At 45.5% G+C, this 26,362-nt stretch overlaps 1 protein-coding gene across 14 annotated transcripts in view; it reads right to left on the bottom strand.

Annotated features, from left to right (window-relative positions):
• Positions 1–26,057, bottom strand: part of GRAMD1B (GRAM domain containing 1B) — a 242,487-nt gene extending 216,430 nt beyond the window's left edge. For 9 of the 14 annotated variants that reach the window (XM_082683735.1, XM_082683746.1, XM_082683755.1 and 6 more), the window contains exon 1: positions 25,652–26,057. Coding sequence is in view for 5 of the 14 variants with exons in the window: in XM_082683738.1 (XP_082539864.1) it covers positions 25,652–25,677 (26 nt within the window). In the remaining 9 variants the exon portion in view is untranslated. The remainder of the gene's footprint in view (positions 1–25,651) is intronic. The other 5 variants (XM_082683744.1, XM_082683745.1, XM_082683747.1 and 2 more) reach the window with 2 other exon arrangements.
• Positions 26,058–26,362: the final 305 nt, after the last annotated feature.

Here is a 26,362-nt window from a genome sequence, read left to right as displayed (position 1 = left end):
TTAGTACATCCTTGTCTTATAAAGCTGCACTGCTTTGGGTCCCCTGTAAGGAAAGGCTCTGTTAAACTCTTTTTCTCCTAATCTTGATTTCAAGACGAAGTTTGAGTCAGGAGGGAGTTTCTGAGTCTTAAATGTCATGCAATTTGCTTTTTAAAAATAGACCAAGAGGATCAAAGAACTAAATGTAGGAGCTAAAGCTATAAAACACAGACATAAATCTCTGTGTCCTTGGATTAAACAATGGCTTCTTAGACATGAAACCAAAAGCACAAGCGATAAAAGACAAATAAATTGGACATCATCAAAATTAAAGACTTCTGTGCTTTAAAAGACAACCCAGAGAACCGGAGGAAATTTTTGCAAATTGTATGTCTGGTAAGGAACTTATATTTAGAATATATAAAGAGCTTCTACGACCCAATAATGTAGATGCCGCTTTTAGGCAACAGACTAGGGCAATGGAAACTTGATCATGGCAATAGGGCGCAGGGTTACTGTGACCGCTGCCTGAATACAAAGAGGCCAAGTAAGCAGTCCACCTCTAAATATCGGCAGGCTCTCACTACCCAATGTGCTACTTACAATCAGGCACAGCTGCCAAAAAATCCCAAAAAACAGAAAACAAAAAAGTAAAAGAAAGGGAAATTCCCTCTATTCCCATACCTCCTTACCTTCCCCTTTAAATATGGCTCCACCCTTGCTCATCGAGGACAATCTCTGCTCTGCCATCCTGCCCGCTGCTCCCTTGTGCTGTACTCAACAAACTTCTATCTCCTTTGTTCTGCTTCAGGCAAATCCTTTCAATGCCCAAGTCGGAGTTTCTACTCAACAGGGACACCCCACACTTGGCCACATTTGGTGATCCCCATCTGATGGGGGGAGACACCACAAATAATAACAAGACAAAAGAAATGGGAGATGGATCTGAATAGACATTTCTCCAAAAACGACAAACAAGTGGACAGAAAGTACATTAAAAATTAACATCATTACCAATCAGAGAAATATAAGTCAACACACAATAAGATACCACTTCACACCCAGGACAACGTAAGAGTGAAAAATGATGATAGGAAGTATCAGTAAGGGTGTGGAGGAACTGGAACGCTTCTACAGTGTCGGTGGGAATACAGAAAGGCATAGTCACCTTGGAGAAGTGTCTAGCATTTCCTCCAGAGCTTGTATAAAGTACCCATAGGATCGAGCAATTCTACTCCCAGGGATATACCCACAAGAAATGAAAACATGCATCCACACAGACACTTGCCCTCAGAGCCACACTACTCACGATGGCCAAAAAGTAGGAACAACCCAAATGTTCATCAACTAATGATGACACAAATGAAATGTGGCATAAGCACACAATGGAAGACCATCCAGCCATAAAAAGGAATGAAGTACAGACATGCTACAGCATGTGCAAACCTTGAAAACACTGTGAAAAATGAAAGAAAGAAGCTAGTCACAAAAGGAAACATATCGTGTGATTCCACCGATAAGAAAAGTCCAGGATAAGCATATCCATAGAGAAGGAAAGAAAATTAGTGGTTGTGTAGGGCTGGGAAGATTGGCGGGAATTAGGAAATGACTGTTAATGGGTACAGGGCTTCTTTTTTTTTAAGATTTTACTTATTTATTTGACAGAAAAAGATCACAAGTAGGCAGAGAGGCAGGCAGAGAGAGGGAGGAGGCAGGCTCCCTGCTGAGCGGAGAGCACAACGCGGAGCTCGATCCCAGGACCCCGAGATCAGGACCCGAGCCGAAGGCAGAGGCTTTAACCCACTGAGCCACCCAGGCGCCCCTACTGGGCTTCTTTCTTGAGTGATAAAATGGTCTAAAATGGAGTGGGATGCTGGCTCCACAACTCAGGGGCAGGTTAAAAAAAACACCGGATTCTATACTTTAAATGGGTTAAGTGGGAGGCCTGCTTCTCCCTCTGTCCCCTTCCTCCACTCATGCTTTCTTGCACATGTACTCTCTCTCTGTCAAATAAATAAAATCTTGAGAGAGAGAGAGGGTCTGAGAGAGAATAAGCAGTGGAGAGGGAGAACCACGCTGCCCATTGAGCAGAGAGCCCAATGTGGGGCTCTATCCAAGGCCCCCGGGATCATGACCTGAGCTGAAGGCAGCTGCTTAACCGACTGAGCCACCCAGGCATCCCAAATAAAATTTTTTTTTCTTTAATTTTATTTATTTATTTATTTATTTGACAGACAGAGATCACAAGTAGGCAGAGAGGCAGGCAGAGAGAGAGAGAGGAGGAAGCAGGCTCCCCGCTGAGCAGAGAGCCCAACGTGGGGCTCGATCCCAGGACCACAGGATCATGACCCGAGCTGAAGGCAGCGGCATTGACCCACTGAGCCACCCAGGCGCCCCTAAAATCTTTTTTAAAAAAAAGCCTAGGGGCACCTGGGTGGCTCAGTGGGTTAAAGCCTCTGCCTTCAGCTCAGGTCATGATCTCAGGGTCCTGGGATCGAGCCCTGCATCAGGCTCTCTGCTCAGCGGGGAGCCTGCTTCCTTCTCTCTCTCTCTCTCTCTCCCTCTCGCTCTCTCTCTCTCTCTGCCTGCCTCAGGCTTCCTGCTCAGCAGGGAGTCTGCTTCTCCCTCTCTTTCTCTCTCTCCCTCTGCCCATCACCAACGCCCATTCTCTCTCATAAATAGATAAAAGTATTTTTTAATGAAATAAAATAAAGCCTATAACATACTAATCCTGTCTTTATTCAAAATCTTGATATTTTGTTCACCGTGGACTTTCTCACATTGCTACTATTTCAAAAAAAATTGCATTAATATATTATTTACCTTCATTATGGAGTTATTGGCCACCTCCTGAGATTTTGTGCCTGAGGCAAGTTCTTCAGGGACCTTACCCTAGGGAGGGCCCCCAATGGTGGGCTTGGTAACAAAGAAGTCCTCATTGAACGGAGAGGAGAAGGGAGTTGGGGGAAATCGGAGGGGGAGACGAACCATGAGAGACTGTGGACTCTGAGAAACAAACTGAGGGTTTTGGAGGGAAGGGGGGCGGGAGACTGGGTGAGCCTGGTGGTGGGTATTAAGGAGGGCACGGATTGCATGGAGCGCTGGGTGTGGTGCATAAACAATAACTCTTGGAACACTGAAAAAAATAAAATTAAATTAAAAAAATAAAAATACAAAAAAATAATAAAAAATTTAAAAAACCTAAAGAGCCTTAAGTGATCCTCCCTCCTCCAGCATCCTCCCACATTCCTCAGTTCCCTCCTCCTGTCTAGCCCACCTGAGCTGTTAGCTGCTTCGTGAACTCTCTGATGCTGTTCTCCGGCTCCTTCGCACACACTTCCTCCCACTGGCTTCACGTGTGCGGGCGTGCGCATGTGGGAGACCACATGTGTACCCGTGTGTAATCAAGAATAAAAAAGACGATGTAAAACTAACAGTGAGCAACTATTCCAATTTTCAAACGAATGAGAAGGAAAGAAAGCATATTCTACAAATGACAGTCCGGTGAACGGAAACGGATCTCTAGTGGAATTACAGAAATTTATTTCTCCACAAGATGATTTTATGAACATTCGGGAAGAAAAGCGGTTACCAGCAGCCGCCAGCAAAGTTTCACTAGAACCAAGGAATGTCAAATAAATTTCACCGCCTTTTTGGATGGTTCTTAGACTATGTTAAAGATAAGAGAATTGCTAAACACAGGGAACATCTTGAGTATAGCAATGCATCCAGCGTTATCTTTCTATTTTTGTGAACAGGATAAAGAAATGTAGGCACAATGATGGCATATTAGGAAAAGCTGTAGTCTCTGATTGGTGATACACCAATCAGAGCAATATAGCAAATTTAGTTTGCTATAAGCTCAATATATATCAACAGAGTAAAGCAGCTGTAAAAAAAAAAAATCTAGAATGATCTTGGGCAACAATCAAATTCACGTGTCTGAAAAGAGGGCTGGACTACTTTTCAGCTGACTGCAGTTCTGGGGCTTTCCCTTTCCAAGGGGACTCTAACCTGCTGAAGTACTTACAGAGGAGAACAGTATGGCTGGAAGAGAGAATCAAAAGATGACAAAAGACCATGAAAAAGTCGAGATTGGAAATTTAGCATACAGTGGTAAAAGCATAAGGGAAACATGATGGACAGGATGACCACTTTGAAATACTGGAAGGAAGGAAGGCAAGCAAGAAACCAAGAGAAGAGAAAGAGGAAAAACTTCATAACTTAATGTAACCCAGAAGGACAGAATTAAAGCCAGTCAATAGAAGTTATTACCCCCCCCCAAAAAAAACAAAAAAACCCCAGCTTAATGAAAGGCCCCTTCTACGGCTGTCCCACAGTCAAGGCGGCTGCCTTGTGTTAAATAATCAGATGCGGTTGGAGTTGTTGGCTTATGGGTCCCTTCCAAAGTAGACATAACTGTGAATGTGTGTTCCTTCTCTTTTCTCAGCCTAGTATTTTAACCCCTTTCTGTGGTGAGTACTTGGAAGATGTGCTTAACCCTCAACAATAAGCCTTAACAGTAACCCACTGTTTCACCTGACTCCGTCCCTCCTCTAACCCTGCTCCCCAGCCTCCCTTCCTCCCCCGCTTCTTCCCTGTCGCCACCTTCCCTTGTTCCTCTGTAGGCTGACCCGGTACACTGCTTTATGCTCTTCCCACAATCTCCACCACAACTGGGTTATGTGAGAGAAAGAGTAGTAGGAAAAAAGAAGGGAGTAATAGGAAAGAAGACTGAACTCGGGAAGCATGTTGTGTCTGTTACGTTCTGATGTTCAAGTCCCATGGCCTGCTTGTTCTGGGACACAGGCATGTTCACTGAACGGACTGAACTCAGTTCACGTGACTTAGCCTCAGAAGCGTCTACGTGTGCTGCGTGACACTCAGTGCTTATAACATGTGCAGGGTCCCTTTTCCCTGCTCTACCTGTAAGTTCCAAAAGCCAGACCATGACAGCCTGATCTCTGCTGTACCCCTACAGGGGCACTCAAGAGACAGTAATGAATGAATAGTAATTAAATGAATAAGAATTTCCCATATCCTTCCCCCATATATCCCAGACTGATGAAGATTCTGCTGATAAAATGCTTAAGACCAAGCATTAGACAATGCACAATAGAGAGGTCAGAAAACACCAAGCCTAACTCCTTTACTAGGCAGATGAGTAAACTGAGGCTCAGAGTAATGAAATAGTCAGTTAGGAAGCAACAGAGCTGGGAATCAAAACCAGCTCTTCCAGTTTCTTGGGAGACAGAATGTCACAGGAATAAAAAACCACAAAACAAAAACAAAAACAAAAAAACCAAAGATTTTGGAGTCAAATGAAACCAGGTTCTAATGCCAAGTCTTCCTCTTACTAACTCCATGATCTGGGGCAAGTTCATCAGTGTCTCCAAGCCTTAGTGTCTTCAGAAGTAAATGGGAAAGATCATATCTTCAACCACATCACTAGCACAGAGGACATGCTCACTAAGTGGTAGTTTCGAGAATTACTGCCAAGACCAGTGCTCTGCCTACTACAACACATGGGTCCTTGGCTCTGTGTGTCTGTAGGAAAAGAAACATATCCACACTAATGGGGGTGGGGGATGTGGAACAACCAAACACTGAGGGTCCGCCCGCCATGTGCTAAGCACTTTTCCCACACTCAGTCTAGAACCCACAGGACCCACTTGCAAAGGGACAGAACAACTGCTGTTCGTGCAGATGCCCCCTTTCTGCTGAGAGGACATGACCACAGAAGGCAGTCCGCTTCATTGGACTTGAATATCTTTTGTGAGTCTTTTCTTTGGAGATCTAGAAACTTTTTCAGGTTCCTGCTTTGGGGCCTTCCAGCTGGAGAACACCAGAGAGCCCCTGGCACTTCTAAGTGTATTATTATCTCTCAGCTCTCCTGGATGGTGCTTGAGGGCAGAGGGCAAGGGAGCATGTCTGGTTCACAGGCTGGTCACTGTGGGAGCTTCGTAGAAGCCAGGAGTGAATGAAAAGAGCATGGTGACCATTCACCCCTTCCCAAGGAAGAGCTTGCTTCCTTATCTCCTCATCTGCTGCCTCACGGGGTCCCCAGATCTGGCTCCAGCTTCCTTGCAAGCACAGTCCCCCTCGCCTCTTTCTTGATGGCATTACTTCTGAGATGTCACACGAGACATGCCTTGACTCAGTTCCTTCCTTCATGGGAAACGTCCCTTTTTCCTGTGCCAGGCACAGACTCTGCCCTCTTAGTCTAAAGTTTTGTGGACCCAGAACATCTCGTCAGAGCTGGAGGTTGCTCATTCCATAGCACAAGGGAGAGAAATTCTGGAATTAATTTGGCTGCCAATGTTTGAGGCATTTATCTTTGGATTTTTATAACAGCTATCATCCTGGTGCGAGGTGTACAGACAAGACAGAGGCGATGTTTCCCAGGATAAATAAGCCTAAAGGAAATGAATGCAATAATCTTGTCTTACTGGATCTATTTATTTGACTGTCAGAGGACTTCGGGAGCTGAGGAGGAACGGTTGAAGGGGGGTAGAATTTGTTTGTCAAAGCAGGCACTTTGTTCTCTTAGAGCAGTTCTTGGAAATAATTTAAGAAGGTACGACTGGATGAAAAGGTAATGCTGATGAATGTAAATGAATCCCTTGTACACTTTGTTGGTTTAATTAAGACTTGCCGAACTGAACCAGAAGAATCGTGAACTACAATTCAACATGTGTTCTTTAGTACTAGCTATTACTGAGTTTCCAAAATTCCACGGTAGTTCTAAAACATGGCAACCACTTGGAATCTGAGAGTGAGCAGGATGGTAACCCGGACATAATCCCTGTGAGAGGAAAGAATTCAGATTCCAAGGACTTGGTCCAAGTGCCCCCCTCCCCCACTCCCTTAACCAAGAAAGTTCCTGTTCCTTGAACAGCCTCCAGATAAAAGGGCAAGGTTTGGATAAAAAGAGAATTGTCTCCGTGGTCATGAACAAGAGAGATGGTCTTTTCACTTAAGATGCTTCCTGCAGGGGAAGAATGGGACTACAATGATCCTTATCTCACTACTGCCCACCAGAATTCCAATTCTTCTCGAGGCTTCTGATCCCATGCTAAGAATTTTCCTATTGTCTAGATCAGGACTCAAAGGTCACACCATAAAAGTGGCACTCTGGAAAACTTCCAGGACCCCCATCTCTATTCAAATAGAGAAAGGGGAAAACAATGTATAGGAACAACAATGGGAAAGAGGTGGTACATCTTGTTCTTGTGAGGGTTACTCATCAATATTCATTTACTCAACACATTTTTATGAGCTCTAACTCTGTAAATAAAGCAGAATGCAAAATTGTACACACTCCCTGGTTCCAAGCATGCAAAAGAAAGCACTATTTCCCTGCTAAAACTGCAAGAGATTATACCCTGGTTCTATGAGGGAGGTAGGATTGTAGGTGATTGTTCATTTTTCTCTAAACCTTTTTGTAATGCCGCCATAATGCTTTGTTATTTTTTCAAATTTAGAAATAAAGCAGTCAGACGGATATGGCAGAGCTCTTCTCGTTCCTTCTGACATGCTGGCTAGAAGAGAGGGGCTGGAGATGGATAGAACATACTCCAGCAAGAGTGTATGCACCTGTGAAAGCATGCGGTAGGGGGTTGGGGGGAGTAGGGGTTGGCTGTAGGCCAAACACGGATTCCTGACATGTATGCATGAGTCAGACCAGCCAGACAACTCTGCAAAACACTGCTGAGAGAGGCAGAGTAGTGACAACTGACCTTGAATTCGTAAAACCCCATCTAAAGGAGCCTTGTGGCCCAGGTCTGGGTTGTTGACCCTTGACACTAAGCTAGAAGCAAGTGCACCTGTCTTACCTTATACTGTGGTAACCTGTTCTGTGTAGAGAACACAAGCTACTTGAGGAATGACATGGTTCTTACTCGTCTACTGTCCCTTCCTAAACTCCATCCTGGATATGCCCCAACAGTGGCTAGCATAATTCCAGCACTGGAATAAATCATAATGGATTGATTGGTTGATTATGAGACCTGTAAAGAGGTAAAAGAGAAGTCATGGCAGAAGCCATGGCAGAAAGGTGGATCTTGTCAATTTTCACCAACCAATCTGGGGACGAGCCAGACATCTACTGGTTCAGCAGGGAGAAGGCCCCTATGATACCCAGGCAACAAACGATGCCCATGGCACCCAAGCGCCCGTGCTCTTCCTCCTCTGGCCTTTTCTCTTCTAAAAGCTGCAACACATGTCGACTTCTGCTTTGAGCTGGGTACTTTGCCTCCTTCTCTGGCTGGCATACTATGTTATTTACCAGAAAGCAGTCCAATCCCTATACCTGCTAAAGATAAATGAGTGGCATATACTATTGGTTGGCTAACTCAACGGTCAGTTTTTTCCCTTTGCCCTTCCTTATTATGGAAGCTCGAAAGAACAAATATTTTGTTCTAGCCTCCTTTGCAGCCAGTAGCGACTCCTTCTATGTCTGGCCAATGAGCTATGAAGGAATGCGTACTGGAAAGCTTCTGTGCTTTCTTGAAAGGGGCAGACACTGTTGGTACCACCACATTCCACTTCTGTCCACCTTGAACATGATCATGATATTTGAGCAGTAACAGCTGTCTCATGACCACGAAGGAACAGCATGAGGATCGAAAGCGAAAATGGTGAGGATGGTACAGGAGAATGAGCCTGGGTCCTTAACTGTATGGTCAAGTATCTAAACCAATGCCAGATATAGCTTTCTCTGGGCTCCTTCTTGCAGGAAAAATGTCATCACATATTTAAGCTGCTATTAGTTTTGTTTCCGCCAAACTGAAACCAAAAACATTTTTAATGGAATCACTCTCTTGAATCAATCATTTACAACCGTACTAGAGCTGCACATAAATATGATTATACATTACTCTGCTTAAATCCCTCACAGCTTCCCATTGCCTTTGGAACAAAGTATAAGGGTCTCAGCACAGCAGGTAAGGTCCCTGATACCCTCCCCTAGGGCCCCTACCCAGGCACATGTCCTTCAAATCATCCCTCTTACTTTATACTCTGAAAACTGTGAAATAACTTAATGTTTTCTGTAAAAACCATACTTTCTTTGGCCGTGACTTTGTGCAGGCTTTCTCTGCCTGCTCTCAGTTACCCATCAAAATATAATTGCTTAAGCATCACCTCCTCCAGGAAACTTTTCTCCACATTCCCAGGCAGGGCTGACTGCCCCTCTTTTATTACAATAGCACCTGGCCATACTTCTGTCTTTGCCCTAATCATGTGAGACATAAGGTGTCCGTTTGCGGATCGGACTTCCTCCCCAAAAAGTGAACATCTCTGACAGTAAGGCAACGAACTTCACACTTCTCTGCAACCCTAACACTTAACAAAGTCTCTGGCACACGGTAGCTGCTCTGTAGGTAAATGTTGAAATACGCTGTGTTTTAATCTGTCTATATAGCAGCTCTTCCTGCCCATGGATTCTGTCCTCCACACACTTGCTCCAAGGGGCAAAGTCTCTCCCTTTGCCCCTCCCCCCCCCATTCCCATTCTCTCTCTCACCTCCAATAAATACATAAAATTTTAAAAAATAAATTAAAATTAAATTAAATATATGTACACACACACACACACGTTCCTGGGTGGATGAATCTTTTATTAAATTTCCTTCATTCATTCACTCATCCATTCATTCATTCATACGAAACAGAAAAGCTTCAGTAGTCCAAAAGTCCTTCATCACAAGGATGGAAAACAAAAGAAAAACAGCCAAATAGACAGAAATGGAAGGGATTGTAAACACACTCAACCAGAAACCCATCTGTTTGAGAAAAGAGATGGCTCCGACAGTATATTGACATCACGGACGCCCAGTCATCATCCAGTAGCAGACAGGTATAAGGATGATAAAGACTTAGGGTTTAAGGATAGAGAACTCAGGGGGGGGCGGGTATGTAAAGGACATAATAACTGTGCCAATACAACCATCCAGTGTTTGAAAATTCTACCCGCCCAGTTCCCATTAGAACACCGTGCTACCCCCAAAATCCCAGAGGACAGGAAGAATTCCCTCTGTTACATGCTGCATTTCCAATTTCTTCAGTCTCTTCCTCTGTCCATATCCTAGAGCTTCAGATACGGTTTTGCCCATTTTGAGGGGGAAAAAAAAATCCCCAACTTTGATCAGTTCTGTGGCCCTGCTGTCATTATCTCGTTTTCTTCTCCTTTGGCTCCTGAACCTGTACAATGAACAATCTCTACTGCTGCGATGATCCCTCTCCTTTTACTTAGTAATCTCCTGCAATAAGGTTATTGTCCCCAGCACACCACGGAAATGTGCTCTCCACCATCACCGACAGACCAGTCATCAAATTTAATCACCACATCCCAAAGCATCCTATCTCTCTTGGTCTGTAATCTATCTTCTCTTTAAGACCCAGGACCCCTTTCCCTATGTACTTTCTTCAAACTCTCCTTCTGAGCATCGGTGACATGACAGTGGCTTAATTCCCCAGTCTGTCCTTCTTTGACTTTCCTTCTTCCCCTGTTCTCTAAACATGGGCATTTTCCATGCAGATAGATGGATGTCTTCATCAGAGGAATGCCCACCATCCAACGTGAAGTCCAGAAAAACCAGGGGAAAGGGGACAGGACAGAGATAACTAATTTGGAACTTTTTCAGAGAAGGGTTTAAAATCTACCTATAGCTCCCAAACTAGTGATTGTGTCTACAAGACAAAGTCCCAGCTCCTGAACTTGGTTATCAATAAGCCTCTACTCTACCTTTTCAACCTCCTCTCTCATTCTGCCCCTAGGGAATACCTCCATGTAGTAGGCACATTCAACAAGTATCCGTTGATCAAACAGTTGAGTACACAAATACCTCCTCCTGGATAACTCGACCCACCCCCATTGCCCTTCACCCTTCAACAATAAAACGTGCCTTGTATTTGCTCCTTTTTAGGGTTTGTTCACATCAACTCCCTTGTGTAAAATGCTTTTCCTCTTGATTTTCCATCTATGTAAATCTTCTCCACTGTTCAAGGCCCAGTGTGAATCTCACCTTCTTCCAAACTTCTTCTTTATTAATATATTGCTTATTGTGTTCCATATATTGAGAACTTAGTGTAGTGTTAATTATTTTTAAAATGACTTCTTGCCCAACAGCATTTGAAGCCACAAAGGAATGGGAGGTATCTTATGCATCTTTGTATCCTCATCCCCCTAAACCTAGTAGAGGAACGTATATAAGGAGATGCCTGGTGAATAGTTTCTGACAGCTTGGTTTCACATGACGTAGCTGTATTGGAAGATCAGGCTTGAAATCAGAGCTCTTAACCCTAGTAAGATAACGTTGGAAGGTCACTGTTTCCTAAGTCTTGGTTTCCTTATCTGTAAAATTGAAAAATGACTAGTACTGACTCATTGTGGTATGAGCTAAGTGAGATCATGAATGTACTGTGCTTAGCCCAGCACTCGGCACATGGTAGAAGTTTTAATAAACGAGAGCAGATAACGACGATGAAGAGGATGATTCTTCAGATATGGATTAGGCCTGAATCAATGCCAAGGTGAAAGACTATCTATTACTGGAATCCTATGACTAATCCAAAGGAAGCTCACTCATGGAATGATACCTTCCTGTTCTAAAGGACATTGAGGAAGACAGACACCATCACCCCCTACCTGAGTTATAGCCACCCAGCAACAGAACCTTAAATTATGTTTTAATATAGGTCATTCTTAGAACTGCTTCTTCCACATCTGTCATCTCATGATCTGAGCAGTGAGCACAGAGTGAGCCCATTAGCTCTATGCTGGAGTGATCTGGAAATAAGAGCAGAGGGTCACTGTCAGTTATTTTGCAGTAATTTAGCCAAATGGCAGATAAGTGCACAGGAGGCTAGTAGCAAAACAAAACAGGAAGGTTGTAATGCCTGTAGGGTCAGTGATCTGAAGAATGCCAAGACTGTTTTTAACTTTCCCTTCCTGCATTAGACATGAGCTAGGCTGCTCTCCAGCTTTTATACCAAAGATAGCAAATCTGCGGTAAGAAATCTCTGGACCTTAATGATAGCCATGTTTGAGAAATGGCTCCTTGAAACTCTGGGCCCTGGCTTCAGTTAAAAGTTCAACAGAGACAGTGGTTGATTGTGGGAGAGGAAGGTGGCTGTAAGTAGTATGTTTATTTTGCATACCATTTCTTATCTCCAAGACTCAACAACAAAATGGCCTACCTTGGAAGATGTGGTTTGGCAGGGGAGAATTGGACAGACAAAACACAGAATTACTGAACGATAATTTAAGAACAGACAGAAACAATACCACAGATAACATAGGGACAAGCCAAATGACAACACAGTTCAACATTTTGGAAGCAGCTATAATTTGAACAGACCAGGAAAATAGTCTTAGCATAGGGACCCCCAACACAGCGAGACACCTACAGATCCCCCACTTCTCTTTGTGGCTCGCACGGCTGAGCACACCCTCAGTAAAGCTATTAACATGGAGGACTACATGGCTGTTAACTGGTATTTTGTCCAGATGGGATTCTCCCTGGGGAAAGCAAAATCAGACAGCAAAATAACCGGCAAATAATCTCCACAATGACCATGAATTCTGTAGAGCTCAACTCTCAGGGGCCTCAAGCTCTGGCAAAGAGAGCCCGTATGACTTCTGTCTGGGCTCTGCAATATAATTTATTAACTCATGTTTCACAGAGGCAGAGACAGGAAACTTTCTCAGAGGACTGCCATAATTTTCTTTTCTTTTTTATTTTATTTTATATATTTATTTGAGAGAGAGAGAGAGAGCGTGCAAGTGGGGTGGGGGGAAGGGCAGAGGGAGAGGGACAAGCAAACTTCACACTCAGCGTGGAGCCCGACATGGGGCTCGATTTCATGACTCTGAGATCATGACTTGCATCGAAATCAAGAGTCGGATTCTTCACCAACTGAGCCACCCAGGCGCACCAACTTCTGTAATATTCTTATGAGCAAGCTTCATTGGTTCCCAGTCATTTTCTTGTGGATGGTCAAATGATCTCCCATCTACACAGATAAGAGGTGGAGATTCCCTTGTTCCTAAGCATTTTTTTTAACCCTTTTCTAATATGCCTGTCCTGTCTTGTGTCCCCAAGTTAGGGACAATTGTTTAGTACCAGCTTCCATAATCCCTAGGCATGTAATCCACCAAACTGACCAACAAGGCCCAGAGCAGTGACCTGGGAACACCTCCACTTCTTCTAAAAGGACAAATACTGACCTGGGTGGAGTATTTGCAGGCCAGAAGGCAGGTGACCAGTGACTGGCAGTCAGGGAAATCCATGCCCACCTTATGGTAAATTCATCCACACCATCAAACTTTCCACCTGTAAGACCAAGTAAACCCTGCTTTTGCTCTTACGTGGTTCTATCCTCTCAGATGTATGAGAGACCAATACAGTTTCAGAAAGGGTCAGTTCCCAGTATCAACACAAAATCTTTGCCTGTTAGGGGCACCTGGTGGCTCAGACAGTTGACAGTCCAAATCTTGGTTTCAGCTCAGGTCATGATCTTGGGGTCATAAGATCAAGACCCAGGTCAGGCTCCACACTCTGTGCAGAGTCTGCTTGGGATTCTGTCCCTCTGTTCCTCCCCGCTCACGTCCTCAAATGTGCTCTTGCTCTCTCTCTAAAATAAAAATGAATAAAATCTTTTTTAAAAAAAAACACAAAACAATATTTGCCTGTTAACAGAGGATGATATGTTATGAACAACCAGAAGATCAGTTTCTATTTGCTAGTCTTACACACAAGTTTTAAACATGTAGTGGTAAAACAATGTTTACACATTCAAATTACTCTCCTTCACACACATACCCTCCATATGTATGGAAGGGAAGGGGGCGACAGATTCAGCCCCCTCGTTCACCCGTCGGGTGCAGGATGAAAACCTCACAGGGTAATCTGTATGTAGGGCAAACTGAGGACCAGAAAACTTTATGTGCTGCCCCCACAAGCTGTCATCTAAGTGGAACCCCCTTCTACTCAAAATATTACCTCAAAATATCCTCCTCCAACAACTGGAGATTAAATTGCTAACGCTAAATTCTACGTCAAGAAGCGAGGGTACCAGTCCCAGATCTGCCACCAACCAAATTGATGATTGATTTTTCTCTGGGCTTCCTTTTCCTCATCCATAAAAAGTTAAATGAGATCATTCTAGGCCCCTTAATGGCCAAGAATCCATAGAAGTGAAGCTACAGAAGGCAACAGACAACTTAATTCTTACTCTTTCTTGTCCAGAGCTCATCACAGAGCTAAGTAATGATTGAGTCACTAGAAGGACACATGGACAGATCACCGCCTGGGGAATTGTGTCTGCTGTCTACACTGAAGCCCTGCCTTCAACCCGCCACTGTAACAGCCTTGGAAGAAACCAGAACTGGCTGTAAGGAAGGATAGCAGACTGACCTAGAAAAGATGTTTTAGAACCTTGCTCCAGTGCTCTGAAATTGAGGTGAACAAACAAACAGGCAGATAAAACACGGCTGAAACATTTTTTCCTGACTTCTAAAGCTTTTTTGGGGAAGGAGAGGGGAAGGTTGACACCAATTGTTCACAGATATCTACAGATTGTGTTCTTTGGTTTTTGTGTGCAGAACAGAGACGTGCAGCTGCACCAAACTACGGAGATTGCAATGATCCAGACAACAATGTCTAGAAGCAGGGAGCCTGAGGCTGAGTCTGGGGCTGGGAGGCAGGGGCCAGGGGAGACGGAGCATCCAGGTAGACAAACCATAAACGCTAACAGAACAAGTCAGAAAGGGCCACACAGACAGGCTCATCGCCTGCTGTAATTGTTCTCTCAATGACAAAAAGATCCTTTGTCGGCCTCAGCAGGCCCATCATAGGCTCAGCTTCTGGTGACAATACTGGTAGGAAGCATGTGGCCCAGTGGTGAGTCAGCCCCTCTGATATGCCAGGTTGGATGAAAATGGAAGCCATTTTATTACCTGGCGGGAATGGTGTGTGGGGAATGGCCCAGAAAATTCACTTTTTAAACCTAAAAGTTCATGAACTGAGAAACAGAAAATGTTCTCTGGAAGGGACGTGTTTATTTTAAGCCACTAATGACATAAAATAAGAGAAAATGATAAATCCCATTAAAAACAAAACAGAACACTGGGTGTGGTGAATAAATAATGAATACTGTTATGCTGAAAATAAAAAAAAAATAATAAAAAAAAGAAAACAAAACAAAACAAAACAGAAGTGTGGCTTGGACTTTCAAAAGGCCCAGGTGGAAAAAGCCTGTAGTCACATGTTTTAGATATTCCTCAAAATACCTGTTCATTGGGCTCTGCACCTGGTGGGCAGCGAACACGAACAGCACTCTGTTCCCAGAGAAGCCACACCTACCTCACCCCAGCAGATGGATGGGGACCAAACAGTGCAGAATTTCACAGCCCTTTTTGGTCACCTATCCAGAAATAAACAGCTCCATCGTTTGATAATACAAATAAGACAATGCCAATTTAAGGCAGGGGGTCACTGACAAGCATCCTGCTTGAAACAACTTTTTATCCAGATGTCAACCCCAGAATCTCAAAGTATCTCTAAGGTCTTCAGAGTCTCAACCTCCAGTTCTCTAGATTTCTTACTCTTTTACTCCTTTAGATGCCTTCTCTGTCTTCTCAAAAGTTCTCTGCATCGTTCTGGCTTTACTTTCCTCTAAGTCCCTTTCCTCAATAGTCTCAACCTCACTCTCAATGACTTGTGGTTTTGCCAAACCTATGGGATGCATCTGCTCCCCAGGAGAATTCCAACCCGTGGCTCGCTCTGCCCAGCTCCCAGGGAGGGGGAGGATTGAGACAATGGAGCCATCACAGGGTATATTTTCCAGCTCCAACAGGTGTCAACTCTATATGGAAATCTTTCTGCTTGTCCGAAGTCAATAATTTTGACGCTGAAAATTTTCCATTCTTCTTCACCTCACTTTCTGTTCTACTCTCAGAAGTTATTAACATGGATGAATACATGGCCGTTAACGGATATTGTGTCTGGATGGGACACTCTCAGAAGATGATTTCACCTCTTCTTCACAGAGGAAGTAGAAGTTACTACTTGAAGCTACTCTCGATGGCTCTTCACAGCTGCATTTCTGAAAGTAACACCTTTTGCTGTTTTCCCACCTCCTCCAAAGAAAGGGGCATTCCTCTTCTCTCCTTGTACAGTTTTAATGAAAATGGAATAAATCAATAAACATAAAATACCTAGCACGATGCTTGGCATGCCATACATACTCGTACCCTTCCATTCCTCCCTGTACAAATTTAACCCCTGACCTTGTTTTTTGTTAGATTCTGTTACCTTCTGAGTTCCTTTTTTTTTTTTTAACACCTTCTGAGTTCTTAACAACTCTGCTCTCTTAGCTGTCTCTTCTCTTTCCTGTTCTCTTCAACCCCTCCCTTTCTATCCAGTAGTTTCCTTTTTATTGAAAAGTGTATTCAAGAGATTCCCCTCTTTTTTTTTTTAATATTTTACTTATTTATTTGACAGACAAAGATCACAAGCTGACAGATAGGCAGAGAGAGAGAGGGGGAAGCAGGCTCCCGCTGAGAAGAGAGCCCAATGCGGGACTCGATCCCAGGACCCTGAGATCAGGCAGAAGCTCAGAGATTCCCTTCTTTCTAAAGACCTTTTCATTCTCACTTCTAGGTTGTCATGTCCTCCTCCTCAAATACTGAGAGTAATGTTCCAGAACTCTCTGTTGCCTTCAATTCCAGAGCTTTGGGCAATGTCACTGGCTGGCTCCCATCCCAACTTCCTTCACCACTTCACCGAACCTGTTTTTGCTAACTTCACAAAGGACTCAGTACATCTCTACTCCAGGAGCTTCTTTTCAATCCTCATTCTGCCCCCCCCTCCCTTTACCTTCTCTTTCCACTATGCTTCTTTTCTGGTACTTCACATCTCCGTCTATGGCTAACGGCCCAGGTCAGACAACACGGAGTGAGAATGTTACCATAATGTATGTCTCCTCCTCTTCCTTCCCTCAGCCTCCCTCAGCCTCCATCATCCACTTGCTACTCCGTCTTGAGGACTCCTTTTTAAAGTAATTCTCAAAACTGGATATTCCCTTCCAAACTTTCCTGCCTGACTTCAGAGCCCCCATCAAATCTCACCTGGACTACTCAGCGGCCCCTTAATGGCAAGCTGGTCTTTGGACTCTCCCTGTTTCTGTTTACCCTCACCATGGCTGCCACCTACTCTCATAAAAAAATGAGTCTGTTCTTGTCCTCCTGCTGAAGAATGTCTTGGCTCCCTGTCGCCTTTGTTAAGTACAAGCTATGTAAGTGGACCTTCACAATCGGACTCCAGCATGCTGTTCCAGGCTCACTGCCTCAACTTCTAGAAGGTTCTGTCCTTCTCCATCTGGAACATGCCTACTCGCCCGTTAAAACCCAGCTCAAATACAACCTTATATAAACCTCTGAACAGGTTTTCTCAGTTTGACCTGGGCTGCTCTGCTCACTGCTCTGGACTTGGTGTTCCCATGCCACCTTATTCTCAACCTCTTTAAAGCTGTTAACAAGTTGTCTTTGCCTCTTCTACTTTGTCCTCTTTACTAGAAATCATGAGCTCTTTGAAGAGAGGATCATCTTATTCTAACTCTGCATCCCCAATACTCATCTGGTTTCTTGTTTAACAGGCATTTGTTGCAAGAATATAAAGAGAGGATGTGGTTAAAAAAAATGACAGAAATAAGAACAGAATAAAATAGAGGTAAGGATATGTTACATCCTGTCCACAGCTGGCAGAGACGCCTTAGCAAAGAACAAGAGGTGAGGACACTTCACCAGTGCTCTAGAAAACCTGGATTCCGACCCATCAACTCATTTCTCTCCACTGCTCACAAAGGAATAAATGCCACAAAAAGTGCAAATGTCTGGATTCCTTACTCTCCTATTTCGGTCTTGTTTGTACTGCTTTTAATCCTGTCCCAAAATCAGTTCTCAAAAGTTGATCGCAGCATGATGATTTTATTGCCGGTACACAAGACAGCCCCAACACTCCATCCCTAAATTAAATTCGGCTGTTGCTAAGAGAGATCAGGCTTCAGGTATAAGAGTTGAAACCTAGCACTAGCATTGAACTCCCGTTCCTGTGGCATCTAGATGTGTTAAGAATGATCATATTTTAGGAGAAAAAAAAAAAAGAACAGATGAAATTAATTTTTAAACCTGGCTTTATAAATCCTCTCGTCTTATCCAAGGTTGGGCAAACACTCTACGAACACAGATCAGCAGTCCCAGCTAACTTGTTCCTGCTTCTTGACAAGCCAAAATATATCCTTCAGCTGGGGTTGGTTTAACTGCTAAATAAAGCCCTCAGCACAGTCTTATTTACCTGGGTTCATGCTTTTTCAGACCAATAGCAGGAAGCTCATGCATGCAAAACACCAGCCAGGACCAGAAATTAACACTCTCTATTGACTGTTGCCAACTGAGTTCAAATGGAGGGAATGGCCTCCGCCAAGTTAAAGAAAGACCTCAAAAGACGGACTGACAGAGATTTGAATCCTAAGGGACTTGCTCTCTTTTGGAAGTGGCAGTTTCCCTTAATTCTCCTATACTTTCTTTGCCTTACAGAAATGTAGTTAGCCACTGGTTCCACTGCAACAGGTTAGGGGGCAAGACTCTTCCTTCACAGTAATCTACAAGAGAAGGAGGGATATCGCAGTTACAAGAAGTCGATATAATGCCAACTTTCATTCAGCATTTTCCTTGACTTAAATGTCAAGAAAATTTGGCAGCGATTAACAGACCAAAACATGAAAGGAAGGCAGGAAGTGCCAAAGAAAGTAATAGTCCACTTCTTTGTTCTAAAGTCCTTTAATTAGGTCTGCATAGGTATGTATATTTTGAGAAATCCCTTTGTGTCCCAGCTACAAGGAGATGCTTGTATACCCCTAACCTGCAGAGGAAAAAGAACTAATGACAGCTCCTGGGAGAGGATATGAAAAAGAGAGAGAGAGAGAGAAAGAAGGAGGAGCCTGGATGGCTCAGTGGGTTAAGCCTCTGCCTTCAGCTCAGATCATGATCTCAGGGTCCTGGGATCAAGCCCTGCATCGGGCTCTCTGCTCAGCAGGGAGCCTGCTTCCCACTCTCTCTCTCTGCCTGCCTCTCTGCCTACTTGTGATCTTGTGATCTCTCTCTCTCTCTCTCTCTGTCAAATAAATAAATAAAATCTTTAAAGGAAAAAAAAAAAAAAAGAGGACACTGAAAATTTAGAGTGGAATCCACAAGAGAAAAAATGGTATCACAGTATTCAAGAATAGTATTTAAGAACAGATCACAGTATTTAAAAATAGAACATTGGTTTAGGTCCTAACTCTACCACTTCCTGCCTATGTGATCTTGGGCATTGTGTCTGTACATTGCAACTCTAAAAGGCAGTTAATAATGATTCTGCATAACAAAGAGCTCTCTGCTCAGTAACATGTAATACCAATGGTATTTCAGCAGTAATAAAATAATAATAATGAAGAGTTCAAGATGATTTTCTTTAACTGTCCATACTTATGAGATGGCTATGTCATCTTCACCAGGAAAGGGGAAACTTTTGGATAAGACTCTGTGTAAGCTTTCTACTTCCAAACAAGTTGAGAAGCTCATTCTGGGGATTTATTTATTTATTTATTCATTTATTTATTAAAGATTTTACTTATTTGACAGAGAGAAAGAAAGCAAGAGAGGGAACACAAGCAGGGGCAGTGGGAGAAGGAGAAGCAGGCTCCCTCAAGTGCAGAGAGCCCGATGCAGGGCTGGATCCCAGGACCCTACCACCTAGGCGCCAGCACCTGGGGATTCATTTAAATAAAGACTGGAGCACAAAGAGACTCAGAATCCAAGTATAGAAGTCGGGGGACAACGTATGGCCAAGAAATGATGGGGACATTCGTTTCTGGCTCTGGTGGCTGTAGGATGGACACTGCAATCGTGCACCATTGGGCTGAGTGATGGACAAAGGCTTTACAACCTAGGAGGCCATCCTCTGAACTTGACAGTGGTAAAGATAAGTTCTGACTTGGGTTTATCTTTTTTCCCTTTTTCTCCAAGATACAAAAGGAAGTTTCCTTGGCTAAAAAGGCGTGCCAGACACACTGCCTGAACCAGATAGCCAGGAAGAAAGAGCACAGAGAGAAAACATACACGGATGCTCAACTGGAGGGAAGGGAAGGAAATCAGCTTCTGTTTCTGTCTTAATGGACTGTCAATTCTTCATTTCCTTGGGCCTTTGAACATACACCCATATGGCTTGTGTCAATGCTTTCCATTGCTCTCTGCGTCAGAGACGGAGACACCTTTTTATAGTCCCTGCTGGGAATATTCTAGTAATAGACTAGTAAGCCTGTTTGGTTCTGGAGAGAAAGATCAGCCTCTGCAAGGCTAGCCAGCAGAAAGAAGATCTCCTTCTGAGTCACCCTGTCCGATCCATTGCTCTTTTTGAGGTCAGGACTGATTGAACAGCAGTCTTGCTATCCAGCCTCTGTTGCTGGATTTGTCAGAATACCACTTTAGAGGTTAACAGGTGGGGAAGCAGATAAACATTAAATATTAATGACAAAAGAGCCCACAGATCTCCTATTAAACCCCTATACGTGCACAAGAGTGGCAAGCCTTTTGAAGAGTCCTGCATTTTTACATCTACCCAACCAACCCTGTCTTATTAATTGGTCCCCTTAACAGGCATTGTTGTTTTTCTTTCCTCCAAAAGAATGGTTATGTGTCAGGGGCATGCATTTAATTGCTACTAAATCTCCAGGGACTTAGGAACTAAGTCCACGTCTAAACCAACAAAACATTATCTGCGCTGAGTTCTAACCAAGTACAAGTTGTGCAGCATCCTTATTCTTGCTGTCTAAGCACAGTAACACCAGCACAGTACACGTGAACTTCCCTGGACAGGCCGACAAAGAGGGCGAGCGCCCAGATTCTAAGCAGGGCTTCCACTCGGAGCAAGTTCAGCCAAAGCGAACACTTTCTTTTGCATTTAGTGAGATCTCCAAGGAGAAATGGACCAAGAAGGTTCACAAAGGCTGGAATCAAATCCAGTGCCAAAAAAAAAGTATGGGAGGGGAAATGCTAAGCTCTTCCAGAATGCAGTTCACTGGAACTCTTCCTGCTAACAAGCCCAACCAAGCCAGAGAACAAGGTTCTGGCTTCTGCCCCCCCTCATCAAAGCAGCTCTTCATAGGCTATTATCAAAGCCCCAGCTTCTCTGGAGGATGCCTTCTTATCTGATTAAGTGGAATATTATGCTAAATATTCAGCCACCCCGGCACTGGCTGTGTGGGTGTGCTGGATAAAATCTTCATGAACACGCCATCCCAGGGTCATTTGTTTAATTTCAATTCTGCAAAATGTAAAAATAGAAGGAGCTGCCGTGTACGGTTGAGGCTTGACAGCTTCAATGAGAAGACTCCAGGAGCACAAAAACCATGCTGCTCGGCTGGATGGCTGGCTTTCTCCCCCCCCCCCGGCCAGAGGAAAAGGGGAAGAGAATGAACCTGCAGACAAGGTACTGCCTTCTCTTATCCTCTCTCTCCCCCTCTTTCACCTTTTCTCGCACTTAGTGTCTGCATCCCCCTTCTAGTCCACTGGCTTCCTCTGTCTGCTGCCCCGCCTTCCCCTCCTGCATCATTTTTATTCTTTTTCTCCTTCCCACGGGCCCTGTTTGTCCGAACAGCCTCACCTGGGCCGTGCTCAACTTCTGGAACCACTAGATTCCAGGTCTCACAAACTCTTCCAGGAATGGCTCTTCTGACCCATTCCCATTCCTATCCCCTACCCCTTCCCCAGGTCCCAGACCCTGAGAATGTGACAATGGGATTCCTGAGATGTGTTAGGCTCAATGGGAGAGGAGCTGGAGGGGCTGCCTATCTTCATGCGCCTTCATCTAACCAATATACATTTATTACTCACTGAGCTTCTACAACTCCTGATGGGGGTCAGTGTGGGCAGGCAGGTGGTACCTCCCCGGTTTTGTGTTTTGCATAAATCGATATTTAATTTCTTGAAGTTTTTTTTCTTTTTTTAAATAAATGCTCAAGTTGCACTCTCCATGTCTGATCTTTGAAGCCCTCAGCCACCTCTGCATTGGGCTTACTACAATTCAGGCTCAGAAAGAGAAAATTCCTTTCACCAGGGGATCCTGAGCTGTGCCAAAAGCCCACGTGGGTGCTGAGGGTGGAGAAATGCGTCCTGCTTCATGCCTGTCGGGGTCTCAGAAAGGCCCCACTATTTGACCTAGTTTCAAACCAAAGCATTCGGGTTGTTTCTATTAAGATTGGTCATTAATATGCTGATGGAACGACCCATTCAGCTCATTCACTGCGCCTACATTGGGCTCCTGGCCTGTGGTGTCCTTGAACGACAGGAGCCGTCCTTTTCCCCTACTGCGGGTCACCCGTGACTTTCTCTGAAGTCAGAGCTTCCCGGCTGGCTCGAGGAAAGCCTGACGGGAAAGGTGGTTAGCAGACCACTAACTCACAGCTTCATCAACGTCAATCCACTCTAGACAAGAACTTACATTCCCATTATCATTCCTATGTTACAGACCTATACCTGAGTCCACTGCAAGCACTCCCCTCTCCAAAGAACTCCACTGCCACCCACACCAAATAAGGGTTTCAGCAACTGAAGGTGACCCTCCTAACAGCATACGCCTACTCAGAATCCCACTTCCTAAAACACACACACACACACACACACACACACACACCCCTTTGCTATCACACTGTTTCCACCCTCCTGTCTCTTACTGGCAACGTCCATTCCTTTTGCAGATGGGCAATGTGTACCCACCAGGTACAAAGCACAGTGGACACGGAAACATCTCTTAGAAGCCAGAGCCCTGTATGCATGGAACCCCGGCATCCAAAAGATACATACAGTGTTTCTGCTTTCAGTGCATTAGGGTTTTGGATCAAATCAAGGAGATGATGATTTTAGCACAATTTGACAAATAATCATGCCTAGACAGAAAATGAAATGTACCAATCCACAGATGGAAAAGGGGGAAAGGAGAGGGAGAAAGAAAAGATCCTGATCAAGCTGAAAGAACAAAGAAAATCAAAGCAGTATCAACTGTAACAGGCACCCCAAGAGATAGCAAGCCCTCGGCAGGGTGAGTGCAACGGTTGATTATTCATCGCAGAATATTAAATAACAGCCCGAAGAGCCCCGCACCACCTGTGCACAAGCAGCAGGCAGTGGGAGCAGAGCCGTGACAACTCCCCCCCGAGTGCACCTGCAGCCCAGGGCCGGCGGCTCAGGTACAAGTGTACAGACTACAGATGTGTCTGGTAGGGATGCCCTGACAGCGAACCAATAGTGAGCTCATCCGCAAAGACATCAAAGGACTGCTAAGTTCCCAAAACAAAGGCTGGAATAAGGTGGTGGCGGGAACCACCTTTATAGCACAATCGCCTCATAAAGGTGTGATTTCTTATTTTTTTTTTTTTAACGATTTATTCAAGAGAGAGAAAGAGAGCACACAGAGGAAAAGGGAGAAGCAGACTCCTCGCTAAGCAGAAACCACGGCATGGGGCTCATTCCCGGGACTGTGGGATCATGACCTGAGCCGAAGACAGACACTCAACCGACTGAACCACCCAGGCGCCCTAGAGATGTGATTTCATTCAAGGCCTGTGACCTGAGAATACATCTGGACAAGAAACCAAGCAAGGCACTCACATTAGGTGACAGTGTCAAATTGGGGTGCGACAACAATACCCCACTTTGGCTCCATATGGATCTGTTGCTCATACCAGTTTCTTTCCAACACTAACACCGAAGCCCAGCCCCAAATCTCCACACCCAAAAGCCTTTGTGTGTGGACCAGGGAAACCAGAGCTTCCACGTGCCCCTCGGGGACTGGGTCTCCCACATACTAATGATGAGGACGCCCAGTGGAGCTCTTGGCCCAAGTTGCAAGTTGAGGACAAGATCTGAGCAAGTTACAAAGTCAGTGGGCCAAGGGGTGGGGATGGGGGGGAGCTCAGACAAACACAGGTGACCTCTCTGGCAACCTCACTGCACACCATCAAAGCAGTTTGTTTTGAGCAGCAGGGAAGGGGACATGACTAGGGACACCAGGTATAAGCAAGAGAGACAAGATCTGCAAGGAAGAACAAAGGCAGAGGCACTGGGAACAGAGGTAATGATGGAGGGAATAAATGCCAACCTCACTCAGAGCATAAGACTGAAGGACTCACACAGGAGACATATGTTTATAGGTTGCCCTCTGACCTCCTAAATGCTGTTGAATGAAGAAGGTCAGGTCACACCAGACCAGCAGCCTGGGTGCATCTCTCTGGGGTGCCTGCTCTATGGCGAGCCTCAAGTTCAGACCAGAAGCAAAGGGGGACTTCTGGGTGGGAGATGGAAAGGCAGCATTTCCCACCTGTTTCGCATATCCGCTACCTGAGCTCCAAGAGAGAGCCCCAGCTGAAATATGCCCCTCTTGAAAAGCCCCCTAGGCAGAGAGGTCCTCCCCCAGAAATCACTCTTTGTATCTGCGAGAGGTAATGTGCCCACATAAGCACTGGCAGAGGAGACAGCTCAGCCCCCTGCACAAATTTCTTTATCGTCTCCCAGAGTGGTGGGAGTTTTACATCTGCTACTGTCATGAAAACATTTTATTATTTTTTTACAAGTCTTTTTTTTTTTTTTTTAACTTCCTTGGATAAAGCTAGGGATCTTCCAAGTGGATGTGATGTGCACAATCTTTACTCCCCTCTCAGTGCTGCTCACCCCCACCCCCCCATCACTGCTCCAGGCCCACCAGACCTCAGCCTGGGAGCGTGCTATCAGGTGTCAGTTCATACGTGGCCTTGGAGCAATGTGGCCTGCTAAGGGACTGCCGGAAGAATGAAGTTTCTCCAGGCAGGAGGTCTGCTGACAGCTGCAAACAAGTTGTTTGGGCTCTAACAACTTCATTCTAATGGCCACTTCTCATTTCCTGGAAATGGAGTAAAGCCATTTCTTCTGGAATGGGACTCCATGCACTCCTAGGCCCAAAGCAGGAGCTTCTCCAGTTACTTGACCTTCCATCTCCACTCTAGGAGGAAATTAGGAAAAGCAGAATCTCTCCCCAGTCGCACTAGGTAGACATCTTCAGATAAACCTCATGATGTCCACTTTGTCTTTTTCCCAAACCTCGGACTTCTACAGCGTAAGGGAAATAGGCATAAAATTGATGGGGGTAGCCCCGTGGGGGGAGGGGAGCACCACCCTGAGCAGGGAAAGCCAGTGTCCCCAATATCAACTTTTGCCAGAAAGCTGGAGAGAAGGAGACTTGATCTCCCTACCCACAGCCCTGCCCTCACCACTCTCCTGAGCACATCTCCAGAACTGAACAGAGAAAGAAGCCAGCTTAGCCACCTCTGGAAATTCCTGAGAGATGGTCTATCCCAGTGGTTTCCTGGGGACACCACCTCTCAGGAGGGGACACCACAGCCAGGCCACAATCCATGTTAATAGCTTTCTCGTGCCCTCTGGTAACTTGGAAGCTGCACTCAAGATTCAGAACCAACAGCACCCTCACCACCACCCCAACACTTCCACAGCCTCCGGGTTCCCCGGGGCTTCCCCATCCTCACCCCGGCACCCAGATGTGTTCCTCTCAGGACTGAGGAAGGTCGAGAGAAGTTCTTACCTGGGTCTTCTGGGAGAGGCACTCATGGGGCCCGCCGGTCGGGGCGCCCCGGCTGCTGGCTGCTGCTCACCGCATCTCCCCCCGGGAGCCCGGTTTTGCAAAGAGAAGAGCCAGTCCCATCTGGAGCAGGGAGGAGGAGTGGAGCCCGAGGACGCGAGGAGCGGAGGAGCCGAGTCCCGGTGGGGGTCGCGGCGCAGCTCCCCAAGGGTCTCGGGGCTCTGGCACCGTGGGCGGGGACCCGGACCGCGGTCTGTACCCTGGAGGGACGGGGTGGGAGGTACGGGGGCGGGGGTTGGGGGGAGGCGGATGCCTCGCAGGGCTCCGAGGCTCCCGCTGGCTCTGCGCCTGCTATCACCGCAGCGTGTCCCCACGGTCTATATATGCATTGCCCCCTCCCTGTCTCTGTTCTCCTCCCCGCGTCGTCCGGACTGTACCTCTGTGGTTTCCGCTCGTGGCTCAGTCCCCTCTCCCTCGCGTCCCCCCCCCTCCTCCTCCCCCTTCTCCCCTCCCCCTCCCTCTCCGGGTGCAGCCTGCTGCCTGGATTCTCCCGGTGTTGCCTAGCTCAGATATTTAGCACTGCGGTGCAACTCTGGGACATACAACCAGCCAGGTCCTTTAAAACCAACCGCTCCTTTAAAATCAGACCCTCAAGTTTAGTGCGGAAACCAGCGCGAGAAAGGCGGCTGCCAGGCGGCTAGGAGAGGATGTTGG

The sequence above is a fragment of the Mustela nivalis genome, assembly GCF_964662115.1.
Source record: "Mustela nivalis genome assembly, chromosome: 9".
Lineage (NCBI taxonomy): Eukaryota > Metazoa > Chordata > Mammalia > Carnivora > Mustelidae > Mustela > Mustela nivalis.
The sequence above is the reverse complement of the archived record's forward strand: the minus strand, read 5'-3'. Positions and strand labels throughout refer to the sequence as shown.